The sequence below is a fragment of the Procambarus clarkii genome, chromosome 43 (genome assembly GCF_040958095.1).
Source record: "Procambarus clarkii isolate CNS0578487 chromosome 43, FALCON_Pclarkii_2.0, whole genome shotgun sequence".
Taxonomy (NCBI): domain Eukaryota; kingdom Metazoa; phylum Arthropoda; class Malacostraca; order Decapoda; family Cambaridae; genus Procambarus; species Procambarus clarkii.
In genome coordinates, this window is record NC_091192.1 from 36,083,759 (window position 1) to 36,096,862 (window position 13,104).

General features: G+C 44.5%; 1 protein-coding gene across 5 annotated transcripts in view; it reads right to left on the bottom strand.

Annotated features, from left to right (window-relative positions):
* sl (small wing phospholipase C gamma 1) overlaps nt 1-13,104 on the bottom strand; it is a 171,531-nt gene that overhangs the window by 136,610 nt on the left and 21,817 nt on the right. For all 5 annotated transcript variants that reach the window (XM_045738972.2, XM_069300253.1, XM_069300254.1 and 2 more), the window contains exons 4-5: nt 8,878-9,016; nt 1,451-1,619 (exon numbers count right to left, since the gene is read on the bottom strand). In XM_045738972.2, the coding sequence (XP_045594928.1) occupies nt 1,451-1,619; nt 8,878-9,016 (308 nt within the window). The remainder of the gene's footprint in view (nt 1-1,450; nt 1,620-8,877; nt 9,017-13,104) is intronic.

Genomic DNA, 13,104 nt, shown 5'->3' on the forward strand with positions numbered 1-13,104 from the left:
GAACGACATGGAAGAAAATGCAGAATAGAACCAGTGAAGAGCAGAGGTGCCATGGGCACAATCAGAGAACACACTATGAACATCAGAGGTCCACGGTTGTTCAACGTCCTACCAGCGAGCATCAGAAATATTACAGGAACAACCGTGGACATCTTCAAGAGGAGACTAGATTGTTTCCTTCAAGGAGTGCCGGACCAACCGGGCTGTGGTGGGTATGTGGGCCTGCGGGCCGCTCCAAGCAACAGCCTGGTGGACCAAACTCTCACAAGTCAAGCCTGGCCCCGGGCCGGGCTTGGGGAGAAGAAGAACTCCCAGAACCCCATCAACCAGGTATCAACCAGGTATTATGAACATTTTACTGTACAAATATTGTAAAGAACACGTATATGCATCAGATACGATACAAAAAATCATTATAAAACATTTGAAATACATAGAAATATTATTTGTAAATATATTTGTGGCAACTGGTGATGCTTGAATGGCCTGTGCGACCATGTCTGGGAGCTTCACACACGGGCAAGCAGCTCGTGATGACGTTACACACCACTTTGTCCACATCCCCACAGGCAAAGAAAGTGGAATTTGATATTTTTTTACATGTACATGTTCAGGGAAGGGAATTTATCATTTTACAAAGTTTTTTCTCAAACACTTGATTTTCGGTGCACAGGGAGAATTTCACAACAAACGCAGCGCATTTCTGAGGTTAAAGTTTTTTCTATAATTTTTTCAAGTGCAATGATGCATTGGGCTGTCAATAATGTAATTTATATCAAAGCGTTTAGAACACGGGTGTGCACTGATATATTTATGCCACTATTTAAACACTATGATACAGTATTAGAACAATAAAACATACTGTTTTTGCTGTTATCACATGTTATATACTGTATAACTACATTATCTACATGTTTATGCACCATTCTGGCAATTGTGATAATCTCGTAACCATTGATCCAAGCACAGCATAGCCACACACTTTCATCAGTTGCCAATAGCACCAGACGAACCAAACTGCCACCCAATATACTAACTCTACATTGCCAACTCTAGTCAAAACACAGCTATTATTATCTGAATCCTGGTCACTAAATCCTGAATATGAATAATTTTCTATTATGTCAACCCTAGTTGACATAAGCAGTCAGACATAAACAATGACAAGGGGGCATTGTTCTCCTGTTTTCTATGCTTCGTTTACCTTGCTGTTTGTATATTTTGGTTTGCTCACCTTTCTGATGTCCTATTCTTGGTTAGTGACCTACAACACCCAGCTCCTTGGACCTCTTCAAAGGGGGCCAGGTTTTGGCCTCTGGTCCCCAGAAGACTTCCATGACTTGCAAGGAGTCATGGTACGGATGGAATTTGATGGGGTTTGTCAAGTAGCAAGCACCAGGAAGCCACCATAGAAGCCTCCCAGAAAAGCACTCGTCAAACTAGAACTTACATCAATTTGGCTATCCCAGGTGATCTTTTTGACAAGATCAAAGAACTGATCAAAGCCAATCTCCCCACGCCTTGTATCATCAACAGTATCGAAGATCAGTCTCAGTCGAGTAGTGTTCATCCTGTAGTGAATCTTGGGAAGAAAGTTCTTTACTTCCAAGCACGTAATCCTGTAGAAAGGTAAAACATTAATGAAGATGATGATGGAATTCAGTTTGTGAATAATTGAGAAAATTTATTTGACATCATACATGATCATATATACTGTAATTCAATTTTTCAATAACTCAAAAGTTATTACATATTGTAGCATTTTATCATACAGTTGAGCACAGAAAATAGAGAACTATAATAATTATGTACAAATTAATGATTGTGTTGAAGAAAGACACAAACAAATACTTAGGGGAATAAAGGTATCACAGTGAAGCCTAACTGTTTATCATAGAGGGCATCACTGGTGAGGAACAACCTGGAGATGACAGGTACCATTACCTGTTGATGACCTGTTAATGATTTCAAGAACTCTTCTACTCCTGCAGCATAGCTTGTAGCCAACTTTCCCAGGTGATTGCCTGGTCTGTGAGACAACTTGAGACACCATACAGCAGATGTATGGTGCCCAAATCTCAATAAGCACAAATAAATCTGAAAGGTGCAACAGCATGCTACAAAATGGCTTCGGGAACTGAAAAAACCAGCGTTGAATGTAATGAAATGCAATTTTCTGGGCGAGCCCCGGAGGCTCCCTGGAGATTATCGGGCTAATATATGTTATATTAAACCGGGACATTAGCTAAGGAGTTCAGACCTACCAGGGACCAGCGCCAGAACCTGGCCCCTTCAGAGAGGTTTCAGGGAGCAATGGCACTGGAAAACCCTCTTGTGGTTGGGGTTTTCCTTATCTGCCATCGACCAGGGTCAGGCACCCAGAAAGGTAGGCATGACAAAAAAAAAAACCCACATGGTAAAAAACTAAAACAAAAAACCGAACAGAGAGGTAGAAACTCCCTACAATTCCAAGGAAACAAGCAAACATCACACTTTACTGCCGCGCCGATCGTCCGCACAGCCCTACCCTCCCCGAAAGGGAAAGGGGGGGGAGCCCAGGACCTACCGCGCCTCCTGCCTAGCATCAGTTCGGAAGCTAAGCTTCAACCAACGCGAAAAAAAACGCCAACCGGTGGGAGGGAGGGTTGCCAGGGAGCCTCCGGGGCTCACCCACCAACAGCGGGACCATACGAGTCAACCGAGCAAGCTGCTCCCCCAGCGCCCCGTCAACAGAGAAGGGAACAGAGCCCCTTCCAAAAGAAAAAGTACACATACACATATATACATATCATGTATATACAGTACACATACACATAAGGTATGTTACACACACGTGCGTATGCACATACATATGTGCACACACACACACAGTGTACACATGTACATGCGTACACATACACTTGAAAAGAAAATTACAAGCCGCCGACCAGTGGGCAGAGCACACGCCAGCCAGGCAAAGAAGGCACAAAACTGCATCAAAAGGCCCACCTCGACAACACAACCTCAAAGTCCCAGCACGACCACAACACGTGCCAAGACCCAAAAAGATCAGTCTGCAAGCCAGGAAGACCCTGGAGCTCCACAAGGCAGAAACCGGGTCACACACGAGGAAGCAAATCCCCCTGAACCCACAAAGGGGGCCCAAGAGGAAGAAACCTCCGGAACGAAACCAAAGAACCCAAAGGAACCCGGAATCGAACCAGGGGGAGCCCAAACCACCACATTTGCTAGCGGAGATCCACCACAGAAAGGCAAAGCACAGCCCCCAGACAGAACCCCTAGGGAAACGGTCAAAACAGACCGAAAACCGAGGGACAAGGTGTGGGAGGAAACATAACAGACAGGGATACCGAGCCCAAACCCTAGGGCCCAGACCCAAAATTGACAAAACGAAAAACTCGGTGCAAAAATCAACACTCAAACGTTCCCAGAGAAACAGGAAATGGGCAGAAAACACCAGAAAAGCAAAGAAACGACAACAGGAGAATAAAACCCCCTGAAAATGGTGAAAAACTCACCCAAGATGCTCGCTTGCACACCCAGGTGCATGTAAACAAACCGCAACGTCGCCCTGGTGGCCACGCCAGGAAACCGGCAGAAGAAAATGGCCACCAGAACAGAGGACTGTAACCGACACAATAGATATAAACACCACGCCAGCAAAAGTGGGAAGCAAGCAGACTGGATGGGCGAAAAACTCCGCCCAGAAGCAGAAAACCCAGGCAGGAGCAAACCGCCCCAGAACTGCTAGCAGGCATCCTCCACATATCCGGGAACCCGCAACAGAGGCCCTGGGGCAGAGCCGTCCTCCAAGCCCTCCGCCCCTAAAGAAAAGGAAGAGTCCATGGGAAAGGCAGCAAGAAAGGGCCGCTGGTATGACCCAGAAGTCTTGGCAGGATGAACAGGCTCGAAAACCTCCGTCCCCAACCCGAACAGGGCAGCCCCCAAAACCGCCCGAGTCTCGGCCCCAACTAAACCCCGCCCCGACCCCGAAACCCGCAGATGGTCCGGAGCCGGGAATAGGGAGGGAAAGGAGTGAACAGCACCTAACCAAAATGAGGCAGTCCCGGGGCATCCGAATGGGAAACCAACCTAGCATGTTGCAGCAACCTAACCTAGCTTGCAACACGGATGCCACCTGTACTCTGAACAGTAATAACATCAGGAGATTACTGGAGAAGAAGCAGAGAATCTCTCTCGCAAGACTCCGGGTCAAGGTGTCAGTGACCCAATAGACAGTATGACAGGTAAAAGTGGCGACTGTCACCCGGAGACAGGGCCCAGCAACCTACGATCCTGTACAAGACCGGTTGTAACCCGGAAGACACAATTAATGGTCCACCAAGCCCCGACAGGGGTTTCTAGGGCCTGTAGGCTGACTGCTACAGGAAGCCCGGGTAAGGTGTTGCTAACCGGTTAAGAAACCCAAAAATAACAAGAGGGTAGAGGACAACACTGAAAACCCCTGCGACGTGTACAATCATGGGGACATAGCAGAGAGCCACCAAACACTACCAGTGGAACTATAGCCACACTAGGCAGACCCCCACCAGGCAAATGAAAATAAAAACTAAAGAAAAACCCTGCAAAAGTACACCGTCTCCAGAGGCAACAGGAACCGGTCGCCGCTTAGGTGGCAGGTTGCGTAACACCTTGACGCCCTAACCAGCACAATACGAGTCCCTTCCCAGGCCCAAACAAGGGCCCCAAGTCCCAGCTGGCCCCAAGGGCGAGGCAAATGCCGAGCAGCAAGAACCTCTACGGGAATGGTTCCCGAATGCCCCAGGGAAGATAACCCTGTCACGCAGGGGCAGTACTCACAGGGCGCTTAGGGAAGGAAGCCCCTAAACGCATGCAGCCCCGGCACTGATGAGGTACTCCTGGCCACCGCACAACACGCGGCAGTGAATGCCACACAAGGCAAACACCGCCTAGAAAACTGAGGCCAGGGAAGCGTCTATCCCGGTTGACATTAGCTTACGAACTTATGCTTGGCAGCCGGCGCAGTAGGTCCGGGGCTCCCCCTCCCCCTTTTGGGGCGGGGAGGGCTGCGCGGACGATCGGCGTGGCAGTAAAGTGTGATGTTTGCTTGTTTCCTCGAGATTGTAGAGAGTTTCTACCTCTCTGTTCCATTTTTTGTTTTAGTTTTTTACCATGTGGGGTCTGTTTTGTTATGCCTACCTTTCTGGGTGCCTAACCCCGGTCGATGGCAGATAAGGTAAACCCCCCAACCAGAAGGGGGTTTTCCAGGCCCATTGCTCCCTGAAACCTCTCTGAAGGGGCCAAGTTCTGGCGCTGGTCCCTGGTAGGTCTGAACTCCTTAGCTAATGTCCCTGTCTAATATAACATACATTAGCCCAATAAGCTTCAGGGAGCCGTAGGGGCTCCCACAGAAATCCGGGGTAAAAACCAACACCCAAGCATTTCCAGAGGAACAAAAGAAGGTCAGAACACCCCCAGAAAAAGCAAAGAAACAGCAGCAGGAGGATAAAACCCCTAAAGGAGGTGAAAAACTCGAGAAGAGTTTTTAGAAGAGGGTAGAAGAGGCGACTGTCACTCTGAGACAAGGGCACAGCAACCAACGAACCCGCACAAGATGGGTTGGAACCCGGAAGACACATCCACTGGTCCACTGAGCCCCAATAGGGGTTTCCAGGGCCAGTAAGGTGACGACCACGGGAAGCCCGGGCAAGGTGTCGCTAACCGGTTCACACCCAAAACTAACAAGGGGTAGATGCTAACACTGAAAACCCCTGCGACGTGCACAATTACAAGGGACTAGCAGAGAGCCACCAAGCAATACCAGTGGAATTATAGCCACATTAAGCAGACCCCCACCAGGCAAACAAAAATAAAAAGGAAAAACCCTGCAAAAGTACACTGTCCCCAGAGGCAACAGGAACCGTTTGCTGCGTAGGTGGCAAGTCGCGCAACACCTTGACGCCCCAACCAGCATGATACCTGTCCTTACTCAAGGCTAAACAAAGGCCCCAAGCCCCAGCTAGTGCCAAGGGCGAAGCAAATGCTGAGCAGCAAGAACCCATACTGGAATGCAGTCCCGAATGCCTCAGAGAAGATAACCCTGACACGCAGGGGCAGTACTCACAGGGCGCTTAGGGAAGGAAGCCCCCTAAGCCCATGCAGCCCTGGTACTGATGAGGAACACCTGGCCACCACATAACACAATAACATGGCAGTGAGTACCACGGAGGCAAACACTACCTAGGAAACTGAGGCCAGAGAAGCATCTTTCCCAGTTGACATTAGCTTACGAACTCGAGTGCTATGCAGCTGCGCGGTGAGATCTGGGCCCTCCTCCCCCTCTCGGGAAAGGGAGGGCTGTGCGGACAAGCAGTGCAGCAGTAGTGTGTTACGTTTGCTTGTTTCTTTGGAATTGAAGGGACTTCTACCTCTCTGTTCTGTTTATGTTGTTAGTTTCTTACCATGTGGGGTTTGTTTTGTTATGCTTAACTTTCTGTGTGCCTTACCCTGGTCGATGGCAGATAAGGGGAAAAACCACAATCACAGGGGGGGTGTTCCAGGGTTATTGCTCCCTGAAACCTCTCTGAAGGGGTTCTGGCTCGTGGTCCCTGGTAGGTCCGAACTCCATAGCTAATGTCTCGGTCTAGTATACAATACTTTAGCCCGATAAGCTCCAGGGAGCCATAGGGGTTCCCCTCAGAAAGTATTGGGAAGACGGTACACCATGAGCGTAGCTTTCATCCTGTAATTATACTTAGCTAATTACTTTATCTAAATAGTTTGATGGCCCACAAAGCCATCACAGCCAGACTCATCCAGTAACTCCAGCAGAAACTTGTCCATTTCTCTCTTGAAAATTTCCACTGCTGTTTTAGTGTTTTATTATTACATAGGCAAGAGGATAAGGAGGGTATGAAGACAAGTGGGTAAGTTGTTTAACCCTTAAATGGCGCATGGCTATATACCATTTGACACCCACAGGCGCATTAAAAAAAAATCCTTTTCTTCCTAACCTGTTAATTTGTGTTCACTGACCATGGGAAAAATAATAAAAAAATCGTAAGTGGCATATATTGCCCGCTATAGGGCGGGGAAGTCTGGCAAAAACAGGCGCTGACTCAGCGTGCGTCCCAGACTGTCTGTTGCTTGCCAGCTGTCAGGCCGGAGTTGACACAAAGAGATAATTACCTAATTATTTCAATGTCTCCGATTGATTTTTTGTATTTTTTTTTTTTGCAGTAATATTATTCAATAGTGTGTAGTGTGATATATTTATATAATAAAATGAGTGAATCATCGCTGTACTCAAAAATATGGTGTGCATATTGTTGATTCAATTATGTTCATCAAACAGTGAACAAATACTTTGTCGGATATTACACTATATACACAGGTTATATATAAGTATCTGCATGTTTTGTTCACCATAACGAACCACTAAGTTGCTATTATGAGTCAAAAAGCAACGAGGAGTGACCGCCGTGTACCAGCCAGCCACTCACGCCCTCCCTCAAGTCACCTGACTCACCCACATTCTCCTCCCACAATACTGTTTTTGCTTTTATTCACTATATACAGACGCTATAAATAAGTATCTACATTCGTGTTCATCATAACGAACCACAAAGTTGGTATTCTGAGTGGCGGTGGCAGTGGCAGCCAGAGGCAGCCCGCCACTGGCTGCCACTCCCTCCCTCCCTCCCTCACCTCACCTGACTTGCCACCATTCTCCACCCACCGTACTGTTTTTGCTTTTATATACAGACGTTATATATAAGTATTTACATGTTTTGTTCACCATAACTGTACATCTAAGCTTATATGGTGAGTAAAGGCACAAAGACGTAGGACCTCACACAGTCAGCTGGCTGCCGCCCTCAAGGCCAGACGCACTAATATTTCTCCTCCAACAATACTGTTTGTGGTGTTATTATGCTATATACACACATTATATAAAAATATCTACCTGTTTTATTCACCATACTTGTACAAGTAAACTGGTATGGTGCCCAAAGACCATCGTGGTAACCAGTAAACAACAATGTAAATCGTGCAGACGACGCTACCGCCCTCACCAAGATGGCGGCTCCCAACCTACTCCTCTTGCTGTTTATACCCCTCTATACACACGTTATATATAAGTATCTACATTTGTGTTCACCATAGCGAACCACTAAGCTGGTATGGTGAGTGCAGTCAATAAAAGGTGGCCACACACAGTCAGAAGACATCGCCACCACCCTCCCTCCCACAGCATTACTCCTCCCTCCATGGAGCACAGCGCTAAATATCACCACAATCCTGCTATTATCAGAACCCTGGTCAGTTTTATCACAGTCAGGGGTCTTCTGTAATAATATCGTCGCTACATAATAGCATGAACAAGTACATTATGGAATTTTAAGGCGATGCTGTGGTCACAAGCTGAACAGCAGTGCTGTGAGCTCATGCTGTGTGCGTCAGGCTTGGTGGCTCACTCAATACTGAGGCCCCTAACACCCGGGAATTTGGCCCACGATTTTTAAAAAAAAATGACGTCTGTTTACAAGAGTCCTGATGAAGGTGTGGTGAACCCCGTGTATCCGCGGGCCGTTTAAATCTTGCGTAGTACTCCAAAGCATCACATGATGCAATGCGCAATTTACTGCAAGTCGGTCAAAACATCATATGATGCGATGCGCAATTTAAGGGTTAAATGGCAAGAAGGGAATACAAACAGTAGAGTAGTAGTATGTTAGTATGTGGGCAAGACGGTACTGAAAACCATAACCCAAAAGAACTAATATTTCAAGCTACACTTTTTAAATAATTCCCTAAGAAAAACAACAATCGTGGATGCTTGATAATAGAAGTGCTGTTCAAATTTACCATAAAGACACAAAAAATACCACTAACTTGCTTCTGGTGTTAATCATGTTGTAGAATTCAGTACGAAGGAATCGCTCAAGTCTGGTTGTGTAAGAAACTGCCTGTGCTTCTTTCATCAAGTACTTCAGTCCGCTGATCCACTCATTGCAGTCATCTGTCCCTAAAGCTGCCAATAACAATACAGCAACAATATGAAACTTGAAAATTATGTGCATGACAGTTATCAATGGTCACGCTACATATTTCACGTATCCATAAAAAAATTTATTGCAGAAATCAAAAACTTCATACAGTTGTATCATTTACCAACACCATTACTGGGATTATTCCCAGAAATCATGCTACAGTATGTATATACTGTACAACATTACCAGTAGCTATGCTTATTACTCTTCATTATAACACTGATCCGGGCAGTGTTGTAATTTTTTAATTTGACAAGACGAATTTTTAATTTGGCTCAAAAGTCAGTCAAGAGGGGGTTAGATGGTCTAATAACTATAGGCATCTCCTTCCCACCACAATAAATAATTCAGGAAAGTTTTATGCCGATACATAAAGGCATTCCTTCTCCGGAAATTACACACACAACAAGTTTGAACAAAAACTTGGCATTAAATGTAATGAAATGTATCTTTCTGCAAACCCCAATGGCTCCCTGGACCTATCTCACCGAGATTGCTCTATGCGAATGGATTACACCAGATGCAGGAGTTCTGTTCGGCCTACTGAGGGCCAGAGCCAAAACCAGGCCCTTCTTACAGAGGTGCAGAGAACAAGTGACAATGTGTTACCACATCAGGAAAGCATCCAAAAAGTCAGCTAAGCTTTACAGACAACTGGAAGATTAACAAAGACCAAAGCTCCAAAAATGCCAAACCACCTGTAATGTGTAATAGGGGAATGTAATAGGGGAATGTGGATCTAGAAATTAGTAATAGAGAAAGTGAATACCGTTGCAAGTCGGAAATAAAGCAGAAAATTCCTTATGGTAATACAGGCAAATTAATATATCAGTGTTATAAATCAGGTAACTGGCAACTGACGACATCCAGCCGCGGTCTGGGACAACACTGTGTCAACTGTACAGCCTCTGGGACCCCTCACCCCTCGATAAGTACTGCCCATACAGTAGAACAAATAAACGTATATATTACAGTATTACAAATATATGGTGTATATGTATGTGTGTATATGTGTGTGTATGTGTATGTAATTACCTAAGTGTAGTTACAGGATGAGAGCTACGCTCGTGGTGTCCCGTCTTCCCAGCACTCTTTGTCATATAACGCTTTGAAACTACTGACGGTCTTGGCCTCCACCACCTTCTCACCTAACTTGTTCCAACCATCTACCACTCTGTTTGCGAAAGTGAATTTTCTTATCTTTCTTCGGCATCTATGTTAAGCTAGTTTATATCTATGACCTCTTGTTCTTGAAGTTCCAGGTCTCAGGAAATCTTCCCTGTCGATTTTATCAATTCCTGTTACTATTTTGTATGTAGTGATCATATCACCTCTTTTTCTTGTCTTCCAGTTTTGGCATATTTAATGCCTCTAACCTCTCCTAGTAGCTCTTGCCCTTCAGTTCTGGGAGCCACTTAGTAGCATGTCTTTGCACCTTTTCCAGTTTGTTGATGTGCTTCTTAAGATATGGGCACGACACAACCGCTGCATATTCTAGCTTTGGCCTAACAAAAGTTGTGAACAATTTTTTTAGTATATCACCATCCATGTATTTAAAAGCAATTCTAAAGTTAGAAAGCGTGGCATAGGCTCCTCGCACAATATTCTTTATGTGGTCCTCAGGTGATAGTTTTCTATCTAGAACCACCCCTAGATCTCTTTCTTTATCAGAATTCTTTAAAGATTTCTCACATAATATATAGGTTGTATGGGGTCTATGTTCTCCTATTCCACATTCCATAACATGGCATTTATTAACATTAAATTCCATTTGCCAAGTGGTGCTCCATATACTTATTTTGTCCAGGTCATCTTGAAGGGCATGACAATCATCTAAGTTTCTTATCCTTCCTATTATCTTAGCATCATCAGCAAACATGTTCATATAATTCTGTATACCAACTGGTAGATCATTTATGTAGACAATAAAAATCACTGGTGCAAGAACTGAACCCTGTGGTACTCCACTTGTGACATTTTTCCAGTCCGATACATTGCCTCTGATCACTGCCCTCATTTTTCTATCAGTCAGAAAATTTTTCATCCATGTTAGAAGCTTACCTGTCACCCCTCCAATATTTTCCAGTTTCCAGAACAACCTCTTATGTGGAACTCTGTCGAAAGCCTTTTTTAGGTCCAGATAGATGCAGTCAACCCAACCATCTCTTTCCTGTAATATCTCAGTGGCTCGATCATAGAAACTGAGTAAATTCGATACACAGGATTTTCCAGATTGAAAACCATACTGTCTGTCTGATATTATATAATTTTTCTCCAGGTGTTCTACCCATTTAGTTTTAATTATTTTTTCCAATATTTTGACTATTACACTTGTCAATGATACCGGTCTATAATTAAGGGGGTCTTCCCTGCTGCCACTTTTGTAGATTGGAACTATGTTAGCCTTTTTCCACACATCAGCTACAACTCCTGTAAACAGGGATGCCTGAAAAATCAGTTGAAGAGGAATGCTGAGCTCAGGTGCACATTCTCTCAGAACCCATGGTGAAACTCCATCTGTACCAGCTGCTTTCTTCTTATTTAGCTCCTTGAGCATTTTTTCAACTTTGTCTCTAGACACCTCTATGTGCTCTATGTTGTTCTCTGGAATTCTTATTGTATCTGGTTCCCTGAAGATTTCATTTTGTACAAACACACTTTGGAACTTTTCGTTTAATGTTTCACAAATTTCCTTTTCATTTTCCGTGAATCTATTTCCCATTTTCAACCGCTGAATATTATCCTTTACCTGCAATTTGTTGTTTATGAATTTATAGAATAGACCTGGTTCTGTTTTACATTTGTCTGCAATCCCTTTTTCAAAATTTCTTTCTGCCTCTCTCCTCACTGCCGTGTAGTTGTTTCTCGCATCTTTGTATCGCTGGTATGTTTGGGGGTTTGGCCTCTTCCTGTATTGATTCCATTTTTGTGTCTTTTGGTCTCTGGCCCTCTCGCAATTTCTGTTGAACCAATCCTGTTTCCTAGTTCTGCTTCTCTGTTTTGGTATAAATTTTTTTGTGCCTTTATAATATATTTCACAGAACTTGACATACATCTCATTCACTTCCTTGCCTAGCAACAAGTCTGTCCAATTATACTCACTAAAAAATTTCTAAGGTTGCCATAATGTCCTCTCCTAAAGTCAGGTTTTTCAATTTCATCAACTATCATATTTTCTTCCAGATTATAACGCATTGCATACTTTATTCCCAAAAAGACATGGTCACAAGGGAGGAAGGTACTGAATGTCAAATATTTCTTCCTCCTTCCTGGTAAATATCAAATCTAGCATGGAGGGAACGTCCCCTTCCCTCATCCTCATAGCTTGTTTAACATGTTGATAAAAGAATGTTTCCAGGATGAGGTCTACAAATTTACAGGTCCAAAAATCTTCTGTTTTAGCTTCATATGCTTCCCAGTCTATGGATTTCAAGTTGAAGTCGCCGACTATCAACAATCGTAAACTATTGTTATCCGCTCTCGCTATGATCTCTCTCATTATTGTTTTAAGACCTTCTCGTTTACTATCTAGCTCCTCCTTTGACCATGTGCTGCTTGGCGGTGGACTATATGCATTTATGATCATTAGTTTATCATCCTCATGGCAGGTCTAGTGCTATTATGTCAACTTCTTGTGGATTGGCAGTCATTATTTCCTTCACCTTTAGATGAAGGTAAAAGATCTTTGTAAGCTCTGCAGATCAGCAATTTCTCAAGCTTGATGCACGAACCACGATCAGAATCACCTTTCGGCAATGCATAGTTGTGATGTCTAGTAGAAAAAGGAATTTGCAACAGAAGTGTAATGGTTTGGGAACCTGACTCTCCTGAGGACCTACCTCGACCAACAGCAAGCAAGGTCCCAACCCAACCAGACTGCCTCCGAGTGGAGGCAGACCCCCGAGAAACTAACAAATGGTCCACAGGCCGACAGGAGGCCACTGCAAACATAAATTTGGACATTAGATCCTCTGGAAAGGGGAGAGGAAAAAAGGGGAGGAAAAAATGGGAGAGGAAAAAAAAGGGGTAGGTGGACAAAAGGAAAGGGGACCACGCCTAATCTACGAAA